This window comes from Vombatus ursinus, unplaced genomic scaffold, assembly GCF_900497805.2.
Source record: "Vombatus ursinus unplaced genomic scaffold, bare-nosed wombat genome assembly UNPS02003047.1, whole genome shotgun sequence".
NCBI classification, from domain to species: Eukaryota; Metazoa; Chordata; class Mammalia; order Diprotodontia; family Vombatidae; genus Vombatus; species Vombatus ursinus.
Window position 1 is genome coordinate 10,940 of NW_020942825.1, and position 21,704 is coordinate 32,643.

General features: G+C 39.5%; 1 protein-coding gene across 1 annotated transcript; it reads left to right on the forward strand.

The window, feature by feature from the left end:
- Positions 1-4,802: 4,802 nt before the first annotated feature.
- On the forward strand, positions 4,803-21,209 carry LOC114049235 (lysine-specific demethylase 5C; the record flags this gene model as incomplete). Its single annotated transcript, XM_027870467.1, has 20 exons — positions 4,803-5,096; positions 6,734-6,811; positions 7,831-7,953; positions 8,253-8,423; positions 8,924-9,055; positions 9,551-9,674; positions 9,772-9,968; positions 14,705-14,863; positions 15,337-15,456; positions 15,689-15,847; positions 16,239-16,420; positions 16,515-16,677; positions 18,028-18,147; positions 18,266-18,460; positions 18,814-18,995; positions 19,082-19,206; positions 19,345-19,492; positions 19,830-19,926; positions 20,043-20,401; positions 21,071-21,209. Coding segments are annotated over exons 1-20 (3,123 nt in total), but the record flags the coding sequence as incomplete, so codon positions are not given.
- Between the last annotated feature and the right edge of the window lie 495 nt (positions 21,210-21,704).

Here is a 21,704-nt window from a genome sequence, read left to right on the forward strand (position 1 = left end):
CTTCACATAAGCTGCTGGTCTGTGAAGCTGACTGGGACTGGGTGGATTCTCAGTCCAAGGAGACATGCTCCGGAAACCTCTAGGGGTCTCCTTGTAGACAAAAGTTCTGCTCTGCCTCCAAGGCATAAGCAGCAACATGGGTCTTCATCTTGGATCATTAAATCCCAAGTAATGTAATTTTACCTTTATTCTGAACTCCACATGAGTTGCTTTCCTAAATGTCTCACTTGATTCCCCTGGCCAGCTTCTTTGGCCACAGATCTCCCTGAACAGGACTGGTACACCTCAAAATACTGCAAAAACTCGTAGTAACAAATGGGCCTGCCCTACCAAATCAGGCATCAGACCTCTGACCTTTACCACAACCAAGGCAACTGTAAAAGCATCTATTCAATTTCTGGGTTAGTGTGGCAATCTCAGAAAAACCTCTAATCCCATAACAATAAATGCTAAACACCTGTAGGCACTGAGTTTAGCGAGTCTCAATCACTCTCCCTGGGATTCACCCTCTGATACTGGTACCTTTACTGTTGAATTGCCCCTTTTATCTACTCTCCTGGTTGCCTGAAAACCTTCACAGCATCTCCATTCTGGCCTCCCTGGTTTGATATTTCTTTTCTTTGTTTGTCTTATTGTCTACTTTGGCATTAGATTTATAACTCACTTATTCTTACATAAAATCAAAATTACATTTCTGATGAGTGTTCCTCATTCATTCAAAACTTTTGGCTGAAAGGACAGGATGTGCAGAGAATTATGATTTTTCATAATAATGCTTATGATTTTTTTCATAATAATGTGTAGTTGATGTGGTTTGGGGGAAACTGAGCCAGGAGGATCCCATCTTAGACTGAGGCTAAAATTGTACTCTCAGCTTTTCCCAATGCTGACTTCCCACCAATATCACATTCTCTGAGTAGATTGTGGAATTTCTCTCACATGGTGGATTATTGATTATCAATGGATTATGATCCATCAGACAACTCAAAATAAAATTCTATTAGCTTTTACCTCAAAAGCAAGTATCATTAATCACAGTTTAAGAAAAACTTTTCCAGGATTTACATCTCAAACTTAAATTTGTGCCGGTGTAAAAAGCCAATCATTAGAGATTATTCTTATGTAATTGTAAATTCTTAGCAAAACAAAACTGAAACAAGTTTTTTGGCAAGTTTACACATTAAAACAATAACCAATAATAGCCAAATTATTTTAGCAGTAACCAAGTTATGAAAAGTTGCTTGACATAACTGATATAAAAAGTTTACCAATTTGAAACTTGAAACAAACATATTACCAAGCAGGTGAGTTCAGTTTTGTTAAATGCATTTCTAAATTACACAGAGAATCAACATCTCATCATTAACAGTTAAAACTACAAATTTAAAAGAGCATGCTTTCCCAAGTTCACAGTCTAGCTTCTTTACCTTGATCAAGATGTGTCGAACCCAAGTGATGCTTCCTGGCAAAGATTGCCCTAGGGCCAAAGGCCATTGCCAGGGGGAACCCACTGTAGCTGCTGCCCCTTCCACCTCCTCCACCCTGCGGGAGGCTGAAATCAAGAGTGAGGGGTAAAGGGTGAAACTCTCTTCTCCTATGAGAGGGGTCATACTCTCTTGACCGAACGGAAGGGAGTGGGAGAAACGAGTGACCAGGTTTGTAAGGAGGAGTTTCATAACTCCTTAATGATCAATCACAAAATCTCCAGAATCTGCCAAGTTATTTTTAGCTCTTATAACTTTTCCCCACAACCTCTGTGGAGAAGGATTCAGGGGAGTAGAGGGGAGGGAGTAAGTAAGCCTCAGGGAACCAAAAAGCAATTGCAGTTTTCCCCAATTCTGTGGTGCTGAGATAAGGTGTACCGAGGTCCACGGCCTCGAACCAACACAGTGGACTGGGAGCCGGACTGGGAGCCTGAGAGCGTCAGGCTGAGTTCCAGATAATCTTGTGATTGTCTGCCCAAAAAGCACCTCTAAGCCTTGGTGCTTGGAGATCGACCCCAATTGCAGAGCAAGAAAGGGGTGGGGAGGTTTCCAGTTTTGGTTGGAGAAGAACTGAGGGTTAGGCAGTTTCCCCATACTGGCCACGAAAATGTTGAGGTTTAGAGGTTTAGGGGTGCTGGGACCCCAAAATCACAACACGCAGGTCCTGCTCAAAAGAATTCGACTCAAGTCTTCTTTCAGCCAAAGACAAGGTTTATTAGAATATTGTCATGTTGGGCAGATTCTTAAGGAGTCTTAACATTGGTGAACTGTTAGCTACATTACAAGTATCTAAGCCCATGGCTAGATTTTAAGAATTTGAGAATCTGAGCCGAAAATAATTTCTTAAAAATGAGAATTGAGCAAGTGACTCTATGAGACATCAAGATTTAATAAAACAAAATTTAAAAAAATAATTTAAATTTAAGAAAATGTGAAGTTTCTCATGGGACCTAGAAAATAGATCCAGAATTTAAGAATTACTGACTACCTGAAAGTCATGACCAAATAAATGAATAAATAAATAAAAAACTTGCACAAAATCTTTCAAAAATTATCAAAAAAAAAAACTGCCCTGATGTATTAGAACCAGAGAGCAAAATAGACATTGAAAGAATCCAAAAATCACCATCTGAATGATATCCCAAAACGAAAACTCTCAGAAATATCAGTGTTGTCTGTCCTTCATTCTCAAAGAGAACTAATGACTTCAAGAGGATGATGTCTTTACTTGCAAGTGAATTGGATTTAAGTGAAGTGGGTGGTGCAAAGTCATCATCTTCATTCTGCTTTCCAGAGTCATATGGGTCCAGTGGCAAGACATAGGTCAACATGGCTGGAAGTGGACCTAGGGAGACCTTGGGTTTTTAAACTAAGGTCTTTCCCAGATCTCAGTTTGTCCTTCTTGCAATCACTCCCAGTTAATTCACATCACTGATGCCATGATGATCCTGATGTTATGGTCGTCTTGGATAACGAAAGACCATAAATTGTGAGTGGTCTGAGCTGCACCAGTAGGGATGCAATTGGCAGTTCCTGTAGGGCAATGCAATTCATCTCCTCTTTCCTTCCTTCCTTTTTTTCTTCCTTTCATTCTTTCATTTCTTTGTTTCTTTTTTCCTTCTGTCTTCCCTTCTTCCTTACTCTTTTTCTTCTTTCCTTCTTTCCTTTATTCTATCACTTCTTTCCTTTTCACCTTTTATTTCCCTTCCCTCCTCTTCTCTTTCCTTCACATCCCTGTGTATCTTTCCTTTCACTCTATCCTAATAGAGTATTATATCCTTAATTACATGTGACCTGCAGAAAATAATGTAATGTTGATGTGTGAAACTTAGTAAGATATCTTGATGTTTACAGGCTAGATTTCTTTCTTGAAGAGCATGCTTTAAATAAGAAATAGAGCATGCTTTAAACCCAGTTCACTGTGGCCATTGACTGGCCAACATAGGTCCCCACTTAATGGTCATTGGTGCCTTGATGGCTCTAAGCTTATATAAATAGTCTTTGTTTTTCTTTTGGCCAAAAACTTTGAGGGTCTTCCTTTCATGGATTAAAATTTTTCATTAGCTGATTAAAGGTTCCATTTCTTAATTTATTTAATTTATTTCTTATGTAGAATTACTGAATGGATGATACCTCAGTCAAAGTAAATCCTGGAATAGACTTTATTTTAATGCCATTTTTGTCACAACTATTAGTCATCATTTGTCTTAATATGCAGGAATTTTATGCTCACAAATTTCTTGAGTTCAGGGTATTTTTTTTCATTTTTTTATGTACATATTTTATATTGGAATTTATTCTGCTTCTTACATAAAAACTGTGTTATTATATGTTACATTTGATTTATTTGAGTAGTTTGTTATTTGATCAATTGATTAGAAAGCATTCACATCAAATTGGGAGGTATGTTTTATTCATTACATCCTGTTACTTATGGTTATTTTTGGTTTCTAGGTTTAAAATACAAGTTTTTGAGGAGGTTTTTAGTGAAGTATTTTTATTTTTCTTATAATTTGTTTCAATGTTTTTGGCTCAGTTTACTTGTGCAAACAGTTCCAGTACCTTTGACAAGAAAAAAATCCAAGTAGAGTCATGATGAGTTGGATATGACTTAATAAGTAGACATTATTTGAGTATTTTGGTTATTTTTTTTTGTTTCAGGTTAGATTGAGGTCTTCTTTTGTAATTTGAAAAAAATTATTTTTCAGTGAGGTCTTAAGATATTTTGGTTTGATATGTAATTTTTGTAGTGCTTTTATTTATTTATGTTGGAAGTTTTGATTTAAATAGTATTTGGGGCTTACTTTAATTAGGCTCTATAGTTTTTCATTTGGACAAAGTTTTATGTTGGGGATTAATTTTTTTGTGGCTATTTGTCGGGATTTTTTGCGGGGTATTAAATTCAATGTTATTTTTATTTCGTGATTTTGGAAAGATTTTGGAGGATGTTTGCAGGTTATTTTGGTTTTAATTTTAAAGTTTTTTGTGGTAGTGGGTCTACTTTACTTTGTGGATGTATTTGTAAATGAAAATGTTAATTCTTGCCAGTTTTTATAATATTTGATTTTTTTAAATTTATTTATTATTTTAGGTGAAAGAGCTTCTGTTTTTGTTCTATGTGTTTCCGGATGCTTTTACGTCAGTAGTCTCCTTGCGCACTGGTAAAAAAAAAAAAAAGCAAATTTTTTTTTTTTTTAACTTGGACTGGTTTGTTTTATTTCCATCAAGAAGCTCAACAATTTACTTTAAATATCTGGAAGGGCTATTTTTGCATTCAAGATCTTTTTCGTGAAGAAACGCGAGAAGTAGGCGGAGGAATTTTTAAGAGTGTGACGAGGTTGCGGCACAGTCAAAATGGCGGCGTTAGAAAATTTTAGGCAACGTCGTTAGAGAGTATCAACAATTTTTCAAAAAATTTAAACAGAACCTGAACGAATCACACAAGTTGTGTTTGAAGCCACGATGGAGGCTGGGCCCGAGGACTTCGTTCCCCCACCGGAGTGCCCCGTTTTTGAACCGACCTGGGCCGAGTTCCAGGACCCTCTGGGATACATCGCCAAGATCCGGCCCATCGCCGAAAAGTCGGGTATCTGCAAGATCCGGCCGCCAGCGGTAAGATTTTTACATAAATTGGAGAAATTAATGTGTAGAAAAGGGCTAAAAACACCTCGTTTCTAAGCAAGGGTTAGAACATCTTTAAACTAGGCATTTCAGAGGCCTTCCACATATTTCTGGAAAAAAAAATGCACCCCCCCCACCTCCAGAATAGCTGCATAAAGGTTTTGTTTTTGACCAAAAAAGGGAGGGAAAGTGAAATGAAACAAGAGGGGGGAAAAATCACCATATTTTAAAAAACTAAAAACAACTCTAAAAAATGACCACAAATGTAAAAGGAACCGTCAGTGCCGCAGAGAAAAAAAAATGCCAAAAGACATAAAAAACACTAAAAGCTAAAAGCAACCCGGAAATTACACAAAAAACCTTTTTATAAATTTGACATTAAAAACTACTACTATCTCCACCCAAGCAACACAACCAAATCCCAGCTTACCATTAAAAACCTACAAATTTAACACTGAAAGGATTCCAACATATGCAAAAAAAAAAAAACACCTGAGTTAACACCTGAAATCTGCTCAAGATGATTATGTAAAATAAAAAAGATAGCAAAAACTTTTTTAAGCTAAAAAAACTTACTGAAATATAACGTAAAACAACAACAAAAAAACTCAGTTTTCAACCAGAATTCTCCACGTAAACAAAAAAACTACGAGACCTATGTTCCCATTACTCACTTTTTTTGTAAAACTGTAAACTTTAAGTGACTCCACAAAAATAAATGTTTTCTATTAGTCTACTCCACTTTTGCTTTAAAAATTGATAGCAAACTACCTCAAATGGTTGATTAATTGATCCTGTATAATTTTTTTTTGTTAATCCTATTTACTTTTTTAAAAATTAAATTTATTTTTAATTTATGGAATAAAACAAGCTTTCTAGTAATATCATACAGTAAAAATATAACTACAAATGAAACTTAAAATCTATACACCTTAATATTCCTTTTAAATACATAAATATATAAATTTCTTGTCTTATGAATCTCAACACTTGACATTAGGAACTATATATAACTCTGCCGAAGTACCATATGGCCAACCTGTTTGACATAAGGTAACTGTTTTTCTTTTTAAAATATCAGTGTATATATATTGATAGAACATACATACAAAACATAATAAATTACAGTGCCTTACAAATGTTTCCCACAATATCTATAAATCATTTTATAACAAGGCCAAGTTAAGCATTATTTTCAACCAATGACATTATAACTAAGGAAAATCTTAAAAACTTTATGCTATTACACAAAATTAAAATTAAAACAAATTTCTCCCTGTGAAAACTCAAACACTGTACCAAGACAACTATAACAGACTTCATGGGTCTTCTACACCATCTTACAAATGCCTGGTAAGATTTTTCATCTATAACCAAAAGCCCCCAAACAAGTTACAAGTTCTCTGAAGCAACTACATATTATTTATTTATTTAGTTGGTGAGGCATTCAGGGTTAAATGATTTGCGCAGTGTCACAAAGCTAGTAAGTGTAAAGCGTCTGAGGTCCCATTGGAACTCAGGTTCTCCTGACTCCAAGGGCAGAGCTCTAGCCACTGTGCCACCTAACTGCCCCAACAACTGCATTTATTAACCATTTTATTTTTTCCTTCTCATCCATAATGTCCAAGGACTGGCAACCACCCTTTGCTGTGGAAGTAGACAATTTCAGATTCACTCCAAGAATCCAAAGACTGAATGAATTAGAGGTAAGACAGATTAAGAAAATTGAAAAATTATCAACATTGAAACAAAGCTATACTAATATCATCTAACTCCAGGTAAACCTGTTTTTATTTTGTCCTGCTCTGCAGAACCAAAAACAAGCTTCCAAAATTTCTAGACCCATTGGTTGCCAAAATTTAAATATTTCTTTTAAATTGTAAACTTCCATTTCTTATATTATTACCCAATTTAGAGTACCCTTGCAAAAATACTTCCTAATAATATCTTTTTAATCTATAACCTTTTGCAGTTTACTGATACAGACTCCCCGGATCTAGATTATCCAGGTCCACTGTGACACTCCAGAGACTGAGCTTAGGATAAATCGACAAAACAACATAATCTTATACTGTCCATGATATTGTCAAAACTTGTCAAACAGTGCCAGAATTTAACTAAAAGAAGAGCCTAATTTATTAATACTGTCAACTTTTATCTAGCACTTGGGAGCTGATTATTTCCCCCAAATAAGTGAATTCTGAAATTTCCCTGATACTGTTGAGGGCTTCACTGTACTTTAAGGCACATCCATTTTCATCATTTCTAACATGCTTAAATTGTCTGTTTCGCTTACCTCATTTACTGTTTTAATGCTACTTAGGCATCATAGCCTAAAAACTAGGTTCAATCATGTTATTTGCCTTCTCATCTCTTGCGCTAGCTGTCTAAGCTTCCTTCTACTTTTCTTGCTAGTTACTTTGTTTATATCTTATTACATGGTATTCCGCCTCCCCTTTAAAATCTATGTCCCTTGAAAGCATGGACTTTTGCTTAATTAGGCATTAATGACAAAGGCATGGAGAGAGGAGATGGATTTCTTTGTATGAAATATAACTTTTTCCTGGACCATCAGTCATACCTTTTTCGTGATAAGGTACCCTAAATTATGTGAAGGACTGGCTGTCTCAAGTTCTTGATATCTTGCCGATACAGATCTCCTCCAGATACAGGGAGAGTGAAGGGTGTGGTGAAACTTTACTCAAACTTAAACTTCTTTTCTCAGGCCCAAACCAGAGTGAAGCTCAACTACTTGGATCAGATTGCCAAGTTTTGGGAGATACAGGGTTCTTCCTTGAAAATCCCAAATGTGGAGCGGCGAATCCTGGATCTTCACAGCCTCAGCAAAGTATATGTGTCATCTTGTCCTTCCATTTAGCCCACCCTCTGAGTGTTAATCTCTCTTTGACAACATAAGCTCAGAGAGTTAAATAAATACAACTTGGTTATCACTAGGCCATCCCACAGTTTCTTAAGGCACTCTTCTGTTGTAGCACGGGAGTGTAGAGGGGTGGGGAGAGAGAGGTAGTCAATGAAGAAATGACATTTTCTGGTGACCTCAGCCAAGGATTTGGGCTGTTGAGATTGTTAGACAACTTGAGTTTGATTTGGAGTGCAAGTAATCCCATGTGGTTTCTGTCTTTCCAGATTGTAGTGGAAGAGGGAGGCTATGAGGCCATCAGCAAAGATCGTCGTTGGGCTCGTGTGGCTCAACGCCTTAACTACCCAGCTGGCAAAAACATTGGTTCCCTGTTACGCTGTCATTATGAGCGAATCATCTACCCTTATGAGATGTACCAGTCTGGAGCCAACTTGGTGGTAAAGAAAAGGGGCAGGGAAAGAATTGCTATCACTATCACATGGGGATCCAGGCTGTGAGACCTACCTTTTTGTGCAGCTCCTAACTCTCTTTTCCCTTCCTGCTGGTACAAACTAGGTTCATTCCCAGCAGGTGAGAGAATGACATTTGTCATAATAGATTTTGCATTTTACTCCTCCATAAAGTAATCCCTTACACCCCACTCCCCAACTTTACCTACTCTATCTTTTCTCATGCCATTGTATAGTAGAGATGGCGTTGATCAGTAAGAAGAATAACTCAGTAGAGCAGAGAGTCTGTCTAAAATGAGTGATGGTTGTGATGAGAGAGCTCAATAAAAATTTTAATATAATGAATAATACTATTGAATAGCTTCTTTCACTTAGTATCAAGGCAGTTCCCACAGCCAAAACCTAGTCAGTCAGTAATTGATTGGATGCATGAACTTAATTTTGTTAGGGACATGGCCCCATCTGCTTTTTCCCTGTGTGTTCTCTAGCAGTGTAATACCCGTCCATTTGACAGTGAAAAGGATAAGGAGTACAAACCCCATAGCATCCCTCTGCGTCAGTCTGTGCAGCCCTCTAAATTCAACAGTTATGGTCGACGTGCTAAAAGGTTGCACCCTGATGTGAGTGTTTCACTGATTCTTCATCCCTTTCCCCTATAATCTTAACTGAACTTCAAATGAGTTTTCTGTCTTTGTGCCTCTTTTTCTTTGTGGGTCCTGAACCTCATCTTCCAGGCTCATTGTCACCAAATTAGGAATATTCCTCAGAGTTCTTTAAACCTAGCAACTGTCTATGAATTCATATTGTATAAATGGCTAGTCAAATCTGATCATGAACTTTATGTTGTGAACACTTTAGTTGGGAGGGATGAGTCATGGTTCTACTTTGCATTCATTTTGAGTAGTAAGGATCAGAGCACACTCCTCCAAAGAAGAGACTTGAAACTTCATATACTTTTTACCTAGCTATTGATTCAAAAGATCCCAGTTACTCTCAGATAATGGACCCAGGTCTACATAATGTAGTGCTTTCCATTTTCTACCTTATCTACTTCACAAAATTGTTTTGTGGGGTGAGGGTAAACAGTGTTACTTAGATAGCTCTGTCTCCTGCAGCCAGAACCAACTGAAGAAGATATTGAGAAAAACCCAGAACTGAAGAAATTGCAGATTTATGGAGCCGGCCCCAAGATGATGGGCCTTGGGCTTATGGCCAAAGAAAAATGTCTTAGAAAAAAGGGTGAGTCTTAGTGGTATGAGAAACAGTGAGACACTTTGCCTTGGTCTTTAGGGGCTAGGCCCAGGTCTGTAACAGGAACTTTCCTCATTTGTTTTAGTCTCAGCTTCTCAGGATAAAGGTGGACCTGAATGTCCTCCCACAGCGGTGGTGAAAGAGGAAATGGGTATAGATCTGAAACTAGAGACATCTTTCCCCAAAACCTTTATGGATGGAAAGGAGGAACTCTTTCACAGCATGGAGCCATGTACCAAAATGACAATGCGCCTTCGGAGGAACCATAGTAATGCCCAGTTTGTAAGTAATTACATCCTCTCTTTTTCTTAGGGGTAAGTGGGGTCAGAAATTAAATCAAATGTAAGCTGCAGATAGTGGAACTTAAAATATTTAAAGTAATAGGACGTAGATCTAAAATATTCTTATTATGCATGTACTAACACCATTTTACTAGTAGATATTTACAGCTAGATAAAATGTGCTGCTTATACCAACTACATCTGTCCTTTCTCAGAGGTGAATAAATTGAATAGGAGAGCTAACTGCGCAGTGGGTGGGGTGCTGTTAGCTAACTCAATATCAGTAACATCTGAAGGCCACAAGCTGGAGGGAACTGGGTTAAGAGTTGAACGGTCAGAAAAGGTTAAGGAGGGTGTCGGGCATAAAAGACACAAGGAAGTGGTCCCTCCTGGGTCAAATGAAGTAGTGGCCTATCCTAGTAAAGTGGTTGGGGACCTCGGGGACCTCAGGGACCAGGACAAAAGGATGAAAAGCACTGGTCCCTCCAGTAAGAAGGGAGAGTGGCAATTCTCGCAACTGAGATACACACTTGATTCTGGGGGAGGGTAGTGGGGAAGTCATAGGGGTTTAAAACTGAGACTGTGGCACCAGTGTCAATGAGAGCTGACATTTGTTGCCCCTGTGTGAGCAAGGAGGCATCTGCAGCAGGAGTCATGGGCATAACAGGCATCACCTGTACCATCCCCCTCCTTTTCCCACCCCTCCCCAGAGCCTTAGTCATGCTTGGTGGTTGGGAGTATAGGGAGGGTCTCTCAGTGCTTTCTGGAGTGCTTTCAGGCACCAGCTCTCCCTTTCCCGACAGTCATGAGTTGATACAGATCCAGATAGCTACCCAGGTCTGTATGAACACAGGGTGAGTCGGAACTGCTCAGCAAAGCCTATGGGTTCCCCCCTGGGGCTGGGATGCTCCGTGGCAACAGCCTGGAGTTCTCCATGTGCTTCCAGGGCTTGAAACAAGCCATTCCCCTCAGAGAAACTGGGAGCTGGTGAGTCTTTTGGTAAAGGTGGGTATATTTTAGGTAGTTGAGTAGTTTGGGGGTTGTTAAGAACAATGTTTTCAAATGATTTAATCATTTCTTTCGTTGATGTGACATGTACTTTGCTCTCTTTCTTTTGCCTCGGAGTACCATTTATCATAGCTATCACACTCAAGAGGCTGAGTTTCTTCATCAGTTTCTGCCTTAAATACTCTAATCTGGTCTTATCAAAGCTGCCCCAACCGGGCCAGCAAAGTTGAGGGTCATCACTAGTTAAATCAACCCAATCTGGGCAATATGGGGGACAGTCAAGGTCATATTTTTTTTTTAATTTTTTTTGGCCGTGTTTCTTGTATTTCCCAGGGGGTTGTTAATAGGAACTGCTGTTAACTTCCCTCATGCCTTTATCACACATCTGTCCCATTTTAAAGGTGTGCACTCAAAGAGAATAACACCACTTAACTAGTACACACAGTATATAAATACCCTGTCTGGGTATAAGAACACAAATGCATGAAATACAAGTACGTAAATGCGAGTAATCTACACTGCGCTAGCAATTCATTTGAATTACAGAAGTGAACATTACAGAATTCTAACCAAATGCACAATTAAGCTGTGTTAGAAATACGCTTGACATCTAAAATTTAGTATCAAGAAAGTTTATTACAGAGAAAGTCCAGAGGATTAGACATTTCTGGCCAGAAGCAGGCTCCACCCCTCTTTAGGAGGGATGGGCCCCAAGTTCAAGGGCAAGTGTGCTTTTATGCATTCAAATTCAGTGCAAAATCTCCCAGGCCCAGATTGGTCCATCCCTTCCCGGATTACACCCCACCTTACATGTTTCCCCTTGATATGCTCAAGTATGTTCCCCCTCCCTTGGTCATGCATCCCGTGACTCGTTAATGAGGCTCTAATTTTATTTGGGGTGTGTCAGATAATAGTAATGAAGTTCATTAAGCGGGAACACTAACCTTTTTTTAGGTGTCCTCAGGTTGACCCTAACTGGTCTGAGCCGGCTCGACCCTTATCTTGAATTTGGAGTGTTTTCAGAGCCATCAACTTACTTCTTATCTGTTAAGCCCTCCCCCACCCATGGTGTACTACTTCCTGGAATTGTTCTTTAAATCTCTGAATTATTCTCTTTCTCTGTGGAAATATAACCTTTACCTGACTCTCACAGATGTTAACTTCAGCCGGTTTAACTGTCCACAAAATCAATTGCACAAGTAACTCAGTGCAAAAAATTTTACCTTGTGAAGAAATAAAAGCCTGCAGTCTGTAGCTTAGACATGCATTAATAAAAGAGAGAAGAGAAAAACCTCAGGCCATAGCCATGCCTACGTTGTAAGAGAAAAGATGGAAGCAAACCAAATCTGTGTGCAACAGGCCTTAGGGAGTAATCTGGGCCAGAAAATCCAAATCTGGGATTTACTACTGTTTACCAATGGGGTCAAGGTCTGGGTGGTGACTGGGTGGGGGTTGGGGTTGAGTTGCTAGGGTGTGGCTTTGTTGTTTATTTGTGTGGACCTCCATGGCTTGGAGCCTTGCTGTGAGGACTGCTGTGGAAGAAGGTTCCTTGAGTGACTTTGGGCAAGTGACTTAATCTTTTTTTGCCTCAATTTTTTCATTTGTAAAATGCAGTGGAGAAAGAAATGGCAAAACCATTTCATTATGTTTCCTCAAAATGGAAAATGGATCAAAAGGCTGAGCCCACAGTGGAGAGAGAATAGGAGCTTCAAACCTGCTAGGCCAGGTGTGAGTTGGGACTCTGGAAAAAAGGTCCAGTGGTACCAGACACTTCTCCCTCATACTGAGAGCTCAAAGGCTTCAGCCTCTGTACACTCTTAAAAACTTCTGATAGCAAACAGGATTTTACTGAGCCGGTCTCTAACCCGATAATGACTATAGTGACGATAATGACAAAACAGCAGGCCAGAGACAAAGTGCCAGTAAATCAGGTAGCCCTTTAATTAATTAGTTTCATTATGAGGAAGAGATTTGCAAATCAAGAATTCTCCTGATCACTTAAAAATCACAAGGGGGAATGGAGGGGGGAAAGTGGATTACATCACTCCCAGGCCCAGAGTGGTTTCCCAAGACAAGCCCACAAGTGGAAGATGATACAGTTCTGGAGTCCTGTGAGAGCTCGAGTCCTTGGGGGTTGTTACCTGGTGGGTCACAAGGACCAGAGTTCTGTGACAGGAGAGCTCTGTCACAAGAGAAACATTTTTGAAAATATTAGCATATTACACAGATAACAATTATTAATAAAAGGAGACTTCTTCACACTTGCTAAATACCCAAAGTCTTTAAAGGGACAGGAGATTGCCTAACACAAGCCAGTTATAATAAAGTTAATGTTCGAATCTAGAACTTTTACACCACCACAGCAATGAATGGATAAATGAACATTTATTGTTATTATTGCTGTTTTCTTTTTTAGCTTTTTGGTGAGGCAGTTGGGGTTAAGTGACTTGCCCAGGGTCACACAACTAGTAATTGTCACATGTCTGAGGCTGGTTTTAAAGGCGAGTCCTCCTGACTCCAAGGCTGGAGTTCTATCTATTGTGCCAACTAGGTAACCCTCAATTGATATTTATTAAAAACTTACTTTGTGGCTAGCATTGCATTATGTGTGGAAAATAGAAAAGTCATACAGTACCTCTTAAGGAGCTCTTATTTCAGTGGGGAAAATAACACATGGAAGGTTTCAGCCACCAGTCAGATAAATCTCATTTTCCTTAGTTTTGATTTCTAAAATCAGATTTTGAAATATTGACTTTTGACAGTGCCAAGAACTCATAAGAGTAGTAGACATTTGAGGAGCCCCTGTTTAGCAAAGCACAAGTTAGTGTATGAAGAGTTTTAAGATTTGATTAATATTCTTTAGAAACAACACATGAAGTCAAAAGATTTTGTTGTTGAGTTGTTAATGTCCAGTCTGACTCTTTATGACTCCATTGGGAATTTTCTTGGCAAAGATACTGCAATGGTATGCTGTTTCTTTCCCCAGCTCATTTTACAAACGAGGAAACTGAGGCAAACAGGGTTAAGGACTTGTCCAGAGGATATAGCTAGTAAGTGTCTGAGACTGGGTATGCACTATCATGCTCCCTAACTGCCATGAAATAAAAAGATTAAATATGTGAAAACTCGTTCTCTCCCTGTTATATGATGCAAGTTATTGGAGATATTTATAGCATGACAAAAAGGTTTAAGGGTAGGAGCAGTTATCTTACTTGAAAATTTGTTATGTGGAAAAAGGATTGACTTGTTCTACTTGGTTCTAGAGGGCAAAACATAAAATCAGTGAGGTGGTGAGTGAGGGTGAGGGTTAGGGTTAGGGTTCAAGTTCCATCATTGGCATGTAGTAGTACTTTGACTGAACAACTTACAGATCTCAATGATTTAGGCAGTTCACTGAGATATATTGTAGAAAAGATGGCAACTTGCTTTGGTAGAGTGAGGATCCTTCCCCAGGAATTGTTGATACCAGTGATAATACACATACATTCGCTTGTCTTATGTGGGAAAAGTTTCTTTAGGCTATATTATCATCTATCATAAAGACTGTAGTAGAGTTCCTTGCATGTGATAGGAGTCCCTTTCATTTTTGAACTATGAGTTACAGAACGGCATGGCTTGATAGTTAAAGTAGGTATGGATAAGGATGGCCTTCTAGAAATTTTTGATGACTGATGACTAGATAGTGCATGGCTGGTAGGGGTTTTTCCTTTCTGGTTTCTGTCTTCTCAGATTGACTCATATGCGTGCCGACTATGTGCTCGGGGAGATGAAGATGATAAACTCCTGCTGTGTGATGGCTGTGATGACAATTATCACATTTTCTGCTTGCTACCACCTCTGCCTGAGATCCCCAAAGGTGTCTGGCGTTGTCCAAAGTGTGTCATGGCGGTATGGTACCTTCTTCTTTTGGGGGGTCCAATGGAGAATCGCTAGTGCCTCTGACTATCGTGTTTAAGTTACCAAGCAGTGATTTCTTGAGAATTCTTGTGTCTTTAATTGTCATGCAAGTTGCCATTCTCATTGTTTCAGAGTGAGGCAATTCAGAATACTGTCACCAAAGAGGACAAAATGGAAGGAAAGATTGAGGAAGACATTGTAGGTGAGGGGGAGCTAGGTTTTGAGAATCAAGCAGATTGGAAGAAGGCATTCATTTTGAAAGGAAAAATTCGTGAAAAAATACAGTCTGACTTTTTGGGGAGATAGTTGAGCCCAGTCTTACTGGAATGAGGGTTTGGAGGTGTAGGATAGGTAATGTCTCAGTAGCTAAACTGAAGATATTATTTAAAATATTGTTTGGTGGGGGTTGGAAGAGGTTCTCATTTCTACATAATTTGTTTTATGATTTTCCCCCCTTGTTTCAGGAGTGTAAACGACCCCCAGAAGCATTTGGCTTTGAACAGGCCACAAGGGAATATACACTTCAAAGTTTTGGGGAAATGGCTGACACATTCAAGTCTGATTACTTCAATATGCCTGTACATGTAGGTGGTAGAGGCCAGATAATTTTCAGGGGGTAAAAGGAGAGGTGGGGTAGGGGAACTGAATCCCAATTTCTTTTCCACATTGTGACCCTGAAACCCAAGGATTGGAGAGGGGTCTGTAGCTGTATATTCTCGTCCTATTTCCACTCCTCCCATTTACTTTCACCACACCTCTTTGCATACAGAAACACACAAAATACATACACATACACACTCTGTTCTTATTCCCCAGATGGTACCCACAGAGTTAGTAGAGAGGGAGTTCTGGCGGCTTGTGAACAGCATTGAAGAGGATGTGACTGTGGAATATGGAGCTGATATCCATTCCAAGGAGTTTGGTAGTGGTTTTCCCATTAATGATAGCAAGAAGCATTTGTCTCATGAGGAAGAGGTACAATACTTAGTTGTGAAATTCTGTATGTGGGAGGGAGAAATTCTAGGTTATATGTAAGAGTTGGAATAAACCAAGACAATAAAGTACTTTTGCAACTCAGTCAACAATTATGTTTAGTTTCATATTATGTCACAGGAAGTGGAAAGGAGGAGGCAATGGAGACTAGTGGAAATACTGCTGAATATGGAGAAAAGCATTTAAATCTTGAATTAGATACTGTTTCTGCCTATAAGCATGTCAACCTGTTTGTCTATTAATGTAGGAAAGCTATAACGTAATAACTTAGTTTCACTAGTATTTGGAATTTGACAACATACATTCCTTACAATCATCCAGTGAGTCTCATTTTATTCTCCAAGATTTGTGTCCATTTCTCTCCTTTCTCTAGGAGTATGCAGCCAGTGGCTGGAACCTGAATGTTATGCCTGTTCTGGAACAGTCAGTCCTATGCCATATCAATGCTGACATTTCAGGCATGAAAGTTCCTTGGCTATATGTGGGCATGGTTTTTTCTGCTTTTTGCTGGCACATTGAGGACCACTGGAGCTACTCCATTAATTATCTTCACTGGTGAGCAAGCTCTTTGAGTTGGGGGTAGGTAGGAAAGTAAAGGTTTAAGTAGGGCCTGCTGCAGTGTGACCTTTTTTTATACAATTAATGTCAGGGGTGAACCAAAGACGTGGTATGGAGTACCCTCATTTGCAGCTGAACACCTGGAGGAGGTGATGAAGAAGTTGACGCCTGAGTTGTTTGACAGCCAGCCTGATCTCCTTCATCAGTTGGTCACACTTATGAATCCCAATACCCTAATGTCACATGGAGTTCCGGTCAGTATTGCACCTTTCTTGCTTCCCTCTCCACCCCATCATCTTTTCTTATCTGACCTTTTCCATTTCCTTCTCTTTTCTACTTTTCCCACAGTGTGGTCATCAGGAGGTGCCCAGTCTACTGCTTGGGAAGATAAAAAAGTAGAGTAGTAAGAATTCTTGAGTCACTTATTCATTTGCAGTATGAGGGATTTCAGAGAACCTGGTACTGACAGATATTGAATGGCAGGTTTAAATGTACAAAATGTGCAACTACTACTTCCTATTTCCTTTTCAGTTCAATTCAATTAACATTATTAAGTGCTTACCACATGCAAGATTTATGGCTAGTCACCGGGGAATAAAACAAAGATTTGTATCGTCTCAGTACCTTTCTTTGAGAATCTGGGGGCCTTTTGAAATACAAGTAAAGATAACAGGTAAATAAGCACAATGTAGGTACAAAGTATATAAAATATTCTCTAAAGAAAAAGAATATGGACAATATATGGAGTAGGGACTCATCCTTTATCCGTGCTTTTAATGCTGAATAGTACTTGTTTTCACAGCTCTTTATCTGATCCCTGGAAAAGGAAGATTTTCTTTTCATTAAGGTGTAAGTTTTAATGCCACTGACTTTAGCCCCGACTTCACTGACAGTCCAGCTAACCATCTCACTTTTCTGTGTTCTCACTTTTGCCTTGGAGATGCTCCATCCTCTAACAAAGGCTCTGTATATTTAAGTGGCTAGTCTATATTTTATTTTCTTGATTAGATCTACACCTCTGTATTTCCATGCTGTACATATCTTGGGGTAAATGCTGTCAGCCCTTTGCCTTGCTTCTGAGCATTGGTGCATACCTAGTTTTTGCCTTTCCTAGGCCTATCTCCCAGGACTATACATTCTGAGTTTGTACATGTTTACATCAGTATATGTATTTAGATTTGAATGAAGATAGGCACAAAAAAATCAAATACACGGATTTCTGTAGTTTCCATGTTCTGGTGATCTTCCTGTCTAAAGAGGTAAAAGTTCTTCACATTGATTTAGGTGATATGGAAGACAGCACAAATTGAAAATTGGTTAAGAAGATGTACCTTAACAAGAAGATCTGTGGTATATCTGTCCTTATCAAATTGAGAAGTTCCTGATAGTAGGAACAATGCTGTTTCATCATATCTCCATTTTAGCCTAATTCCTTATATAGAAGCTCAACTTCCAAGCTTTCATTTTATTTACATATTTGTACACATGTATATACATGTGTACATAAATGTATTTATGTATATACAGATATAAACAAGTGTATATGTATATGTACACAAGGAGATATATGTATGTGTGATATTTTTTGTCTATTTTCTCCTTAGGTTGTCCGAACAAACCAGTGTGCAGGAGAATTTGTCATTACCTTTCCCCGTGCTTATCACAGTGGCTTCAACCAGGGTTACAACTTTGCAGAAGCTGTGAATTTTTGCACTGCTGATTGGGTGAGCATGGAATTAGACTTCAGTTTGGGGCATATTGAGTTTGGGTCTCTAACAGGTAAACAAAAGATCTCTGCAATACTATGGCTTAGCTTACTACTTGGTGTTTCTCTGTTGCCAGTTGCCTGCTGGACGTCAGTGTATTGAACACTACAGACGACTTCGGCGTTACTGTGTCTTCTCCCATGAGGAGCTCATTTGCAAGATGGCTGCTTCCCCTGAGAAACTGGACTTGAATTTGGCAGCAGCAGTACATAAGGAGATGTTTATTATGGTGCAAGAAGAACGGCGACTACGGAAAGCCCTCCTTGAGAAGGTAAATGTTTTCTGAAGGAGCAGGAAAATTTCACATTTTATAGAAATGAAGATGTTCTAGCTAATGTGTTTTTTCCTTCAGTAAACTAATCACTTGGTATGAGTGACAAAGTATTTCTTCCAAAAAAGCCTATTTGAACTCTCCTTCCACATCATGGGTCTCTGTGTTCTCTTTAGCACTGAGATGAATGAATTGATGAATGAGTGAATAAAAGAAAGACAAAAGTATTCATTAAGCATTTACTATGTTTAAAACTGTTTAGTATGTTCTCTTTTGTTATATATAGTTATTTATGTGAAGGTATTTTATAGTTTCTGAGGCTTGAATAATCTGTGATCATTTATATAACCCAGGGCATCACAGAGGCAGAGCGTGAAGCCTTTGAACTACTCCCAGATGATGAGCGCCAATGTGCCAAATGTAAAACAACATGTTTTCTCTCAGCATTGGCTTGTTATGACTGTCCTGATGGGCTTGTCTGCCTGTCACATATTGATGACCTCTGCAAGTGCCCCCGAAGCAAACAGTATTTACGGTAAGGTTGATTTAAGTCTCTAGGGCAGTAATAGTAATCATGCTAGGATAGTGTGAGTAACTTTTTGCTCTGTTCTTTCCACCCAGATACCGATATACACTGGATGAACTTCCTGCCATGTTACACAAGTTGAAAATTCGGGCTGAGTCTTTTGATACTTGGGCTGGCAAGGTTCGAGTGGCCTTAGAGCTGGAGGATGGACGAAAGCGCAGTGAGTGTCAGTTGGGCCATAATGGCCCCACTTCACCCACCACTACACCATACTAACTCCCCAGAAAATGAATGAAATTTCAAGGAGATAGGGTTGAATTGAAGTTCAAACAAACACCTAGTATCTCCCCTTTTTCAGGTCTGGAAGAGCTAAGAGCGTTGGAGTCAGAGGCTCGGGAGCGTCATTTTCCTCACAGTGAACTTCTGCAGCAGCTGAAGAATTGTCTGAGTGAAGCTGAGAAATGCATTTCCCAAGCCTTGGGGTTGGTCAGCATTCAGGAACAAAGGTATGTATAACAAGATGAGAAGATGATTTTGTAGTTCTGTGAGTAGAAGACTATAAGGAGACCAAAGAAAAGATAGTAAAATTATGATCTAGGCAGGTAAAGATGGAACCCAAGATTATCAAGGAAGAAGTAGATGAGTTTATGGACAGAATTTTGTGACTTGAGAGTTAGAGACAGAGAGTAGCAAAGTAGAGAAATGGATAATCAGGGGTCTACCTGAGGTGCAAGCCAGGCCACTTGAGCTGATGCAAGATGCAAAGGAGCTCCTGGTTTAAATACTTCCTACAGTGATGCAGACTGAATACTTGGTGATCATTCTTTCACCATATTCATATAGGGTAGACCTTCCTCGGCTGACCCTAGAAGAGCTTCAGGCCTTCATTGAACAGATGAGCAGCCTTCCCTGTGCCATGCATCAGATTGGGGATGTCAAAGTAAGGCGTGTGAAGAGTTATGTTTTGAAGGACTAATAGGACTTTTGTGGGTAGTTGGTTGGGTTGTTTCCTTGATCAAAGGTAACACCTACCTGTCTTACCTTATCCTCACATAGAGTGTCTTAGAACGAGCAGAGGCCTTCCGGGTAGAGGCACAGAAAGCTCTGGCCGAATTACCTGCCAGCTTGCCCCTCCTTCCAGGCCTACTGGAAAGGGCACAGCAGCTGGGGATTGAGGTGCCTGAGGCCAAACAGCTGAGGCGACAAATGCAGCAGTGCTACTGGCTGGATGAGGTGAGACGAACTCTAGTTCCCCCTGCTCAGCGGGGCACCCTAGCAGTTATGAGGAGACTTCTGGCTTTGGGTGCCAATGTAGCACCCAGCCCTGCTGTAGATAAGGCTCGGACTGAGCTTCAGGAGCTACTCAACATTGCTGAACGCTGGGAGGAAAAGGCCCATCTCTGTTTGGAAGCCAGGTATAACTTGCCTCCACCCCTTTCTCATGTTTCTCTCTCATGCCTACGTTCTGCTATTAACTGATACTCTTATACTTTAGGCTTCCCACACAGTCATCTTGTCCCCTGCCAACATCTTGCATTCTCTGAACCAGATGCCTCTATTTTTAAGTCTTGTCTGTCCGGCCTTTATGTATATGTGCTCTATCCTTATGCTGAAGTTTTTTTTTCCTTCTTCAGTTTCTCTGTGTTCACCTTAGATCCCACACTTCATCCTCACTTACATTCTACCTGTGTTGTTTCTGTCTAAACTTATTCTTTTTCCTTGTACCACTGCTTCTACGTATGTATGTTATTCCTGAGATCTGAGTGGTGGCCATGAGGAGGAATTTCCTAAAGGGGGTTTGGCAGTGTAAAAGACAGCATCTTAGACCAAGAATGAAGCTATCTTCTTCTGCCTGACTTTTCCCTTCCCTCCAGCTATGGGACCTTGGCTATGTGACCTCTGGGGACTTTAACATAAACCCTTTGATATTTATTAAATATTAGTAAATAAAACCTGGATTTGATATAATTACTTAACTAAATTATCTTGATTTAAAAATTTATCTAAATGAGCTTTTAATCTTGTTGTTTTAGTTATTCATTTTTAATATTTTATATTAGTAATTGCTCTTATTTACTACCCAGACAAAAACATCCTCCTGCCATGTTGGAAGCCATCATTCATGAAGCAGAGAATATTCCTGTCCACCTTCCCAATATCCTGGCACTCAAAGATGCTCTTGCCAAGGCCCGAGCATGGATTGCAGATGTGGATGAAATCCAGGTGAGGACTGTAGCTGTCTTCTACTGGGGGACACTTGTAATTTCCTTGCCATTTTCTGTCTCGTATTAGGATTTCTGCAATTAGTCACATTTGACAATTTGCTGAATTAGTTTGTGTAGTCATGAGGATGAGGATCAAGAGATGGGGGCCAAGCCATAGAGAAGCCTCAAATTCAAGAAGGAAAAGTTGATTATTGTCACTAATGTTATTATCTTAGTGTTTCCGAGATTCTGCTGTTTTGGTGGAATGATAAAGTCAGAAGCCAGATTGTGAGTCATTAAGAAGAGAGTGAGAGGAGGGAAAGTGGAGGCACCTGTTTGTAGATGTCCTTTTCAATGAATTTAGCCACAAGAGGCAGAAGAGGTATAGGGCAATAGTTATCAGGGATGGAAGGATCAAGTGAGGGTCTTCTCAGGATAGAGGAGACATGGGCATGTAGGGAAGGAGTGAGTGGAGAGGGAGAAGTTAAAAATAAGGGGAAGAATAGAAATGGCA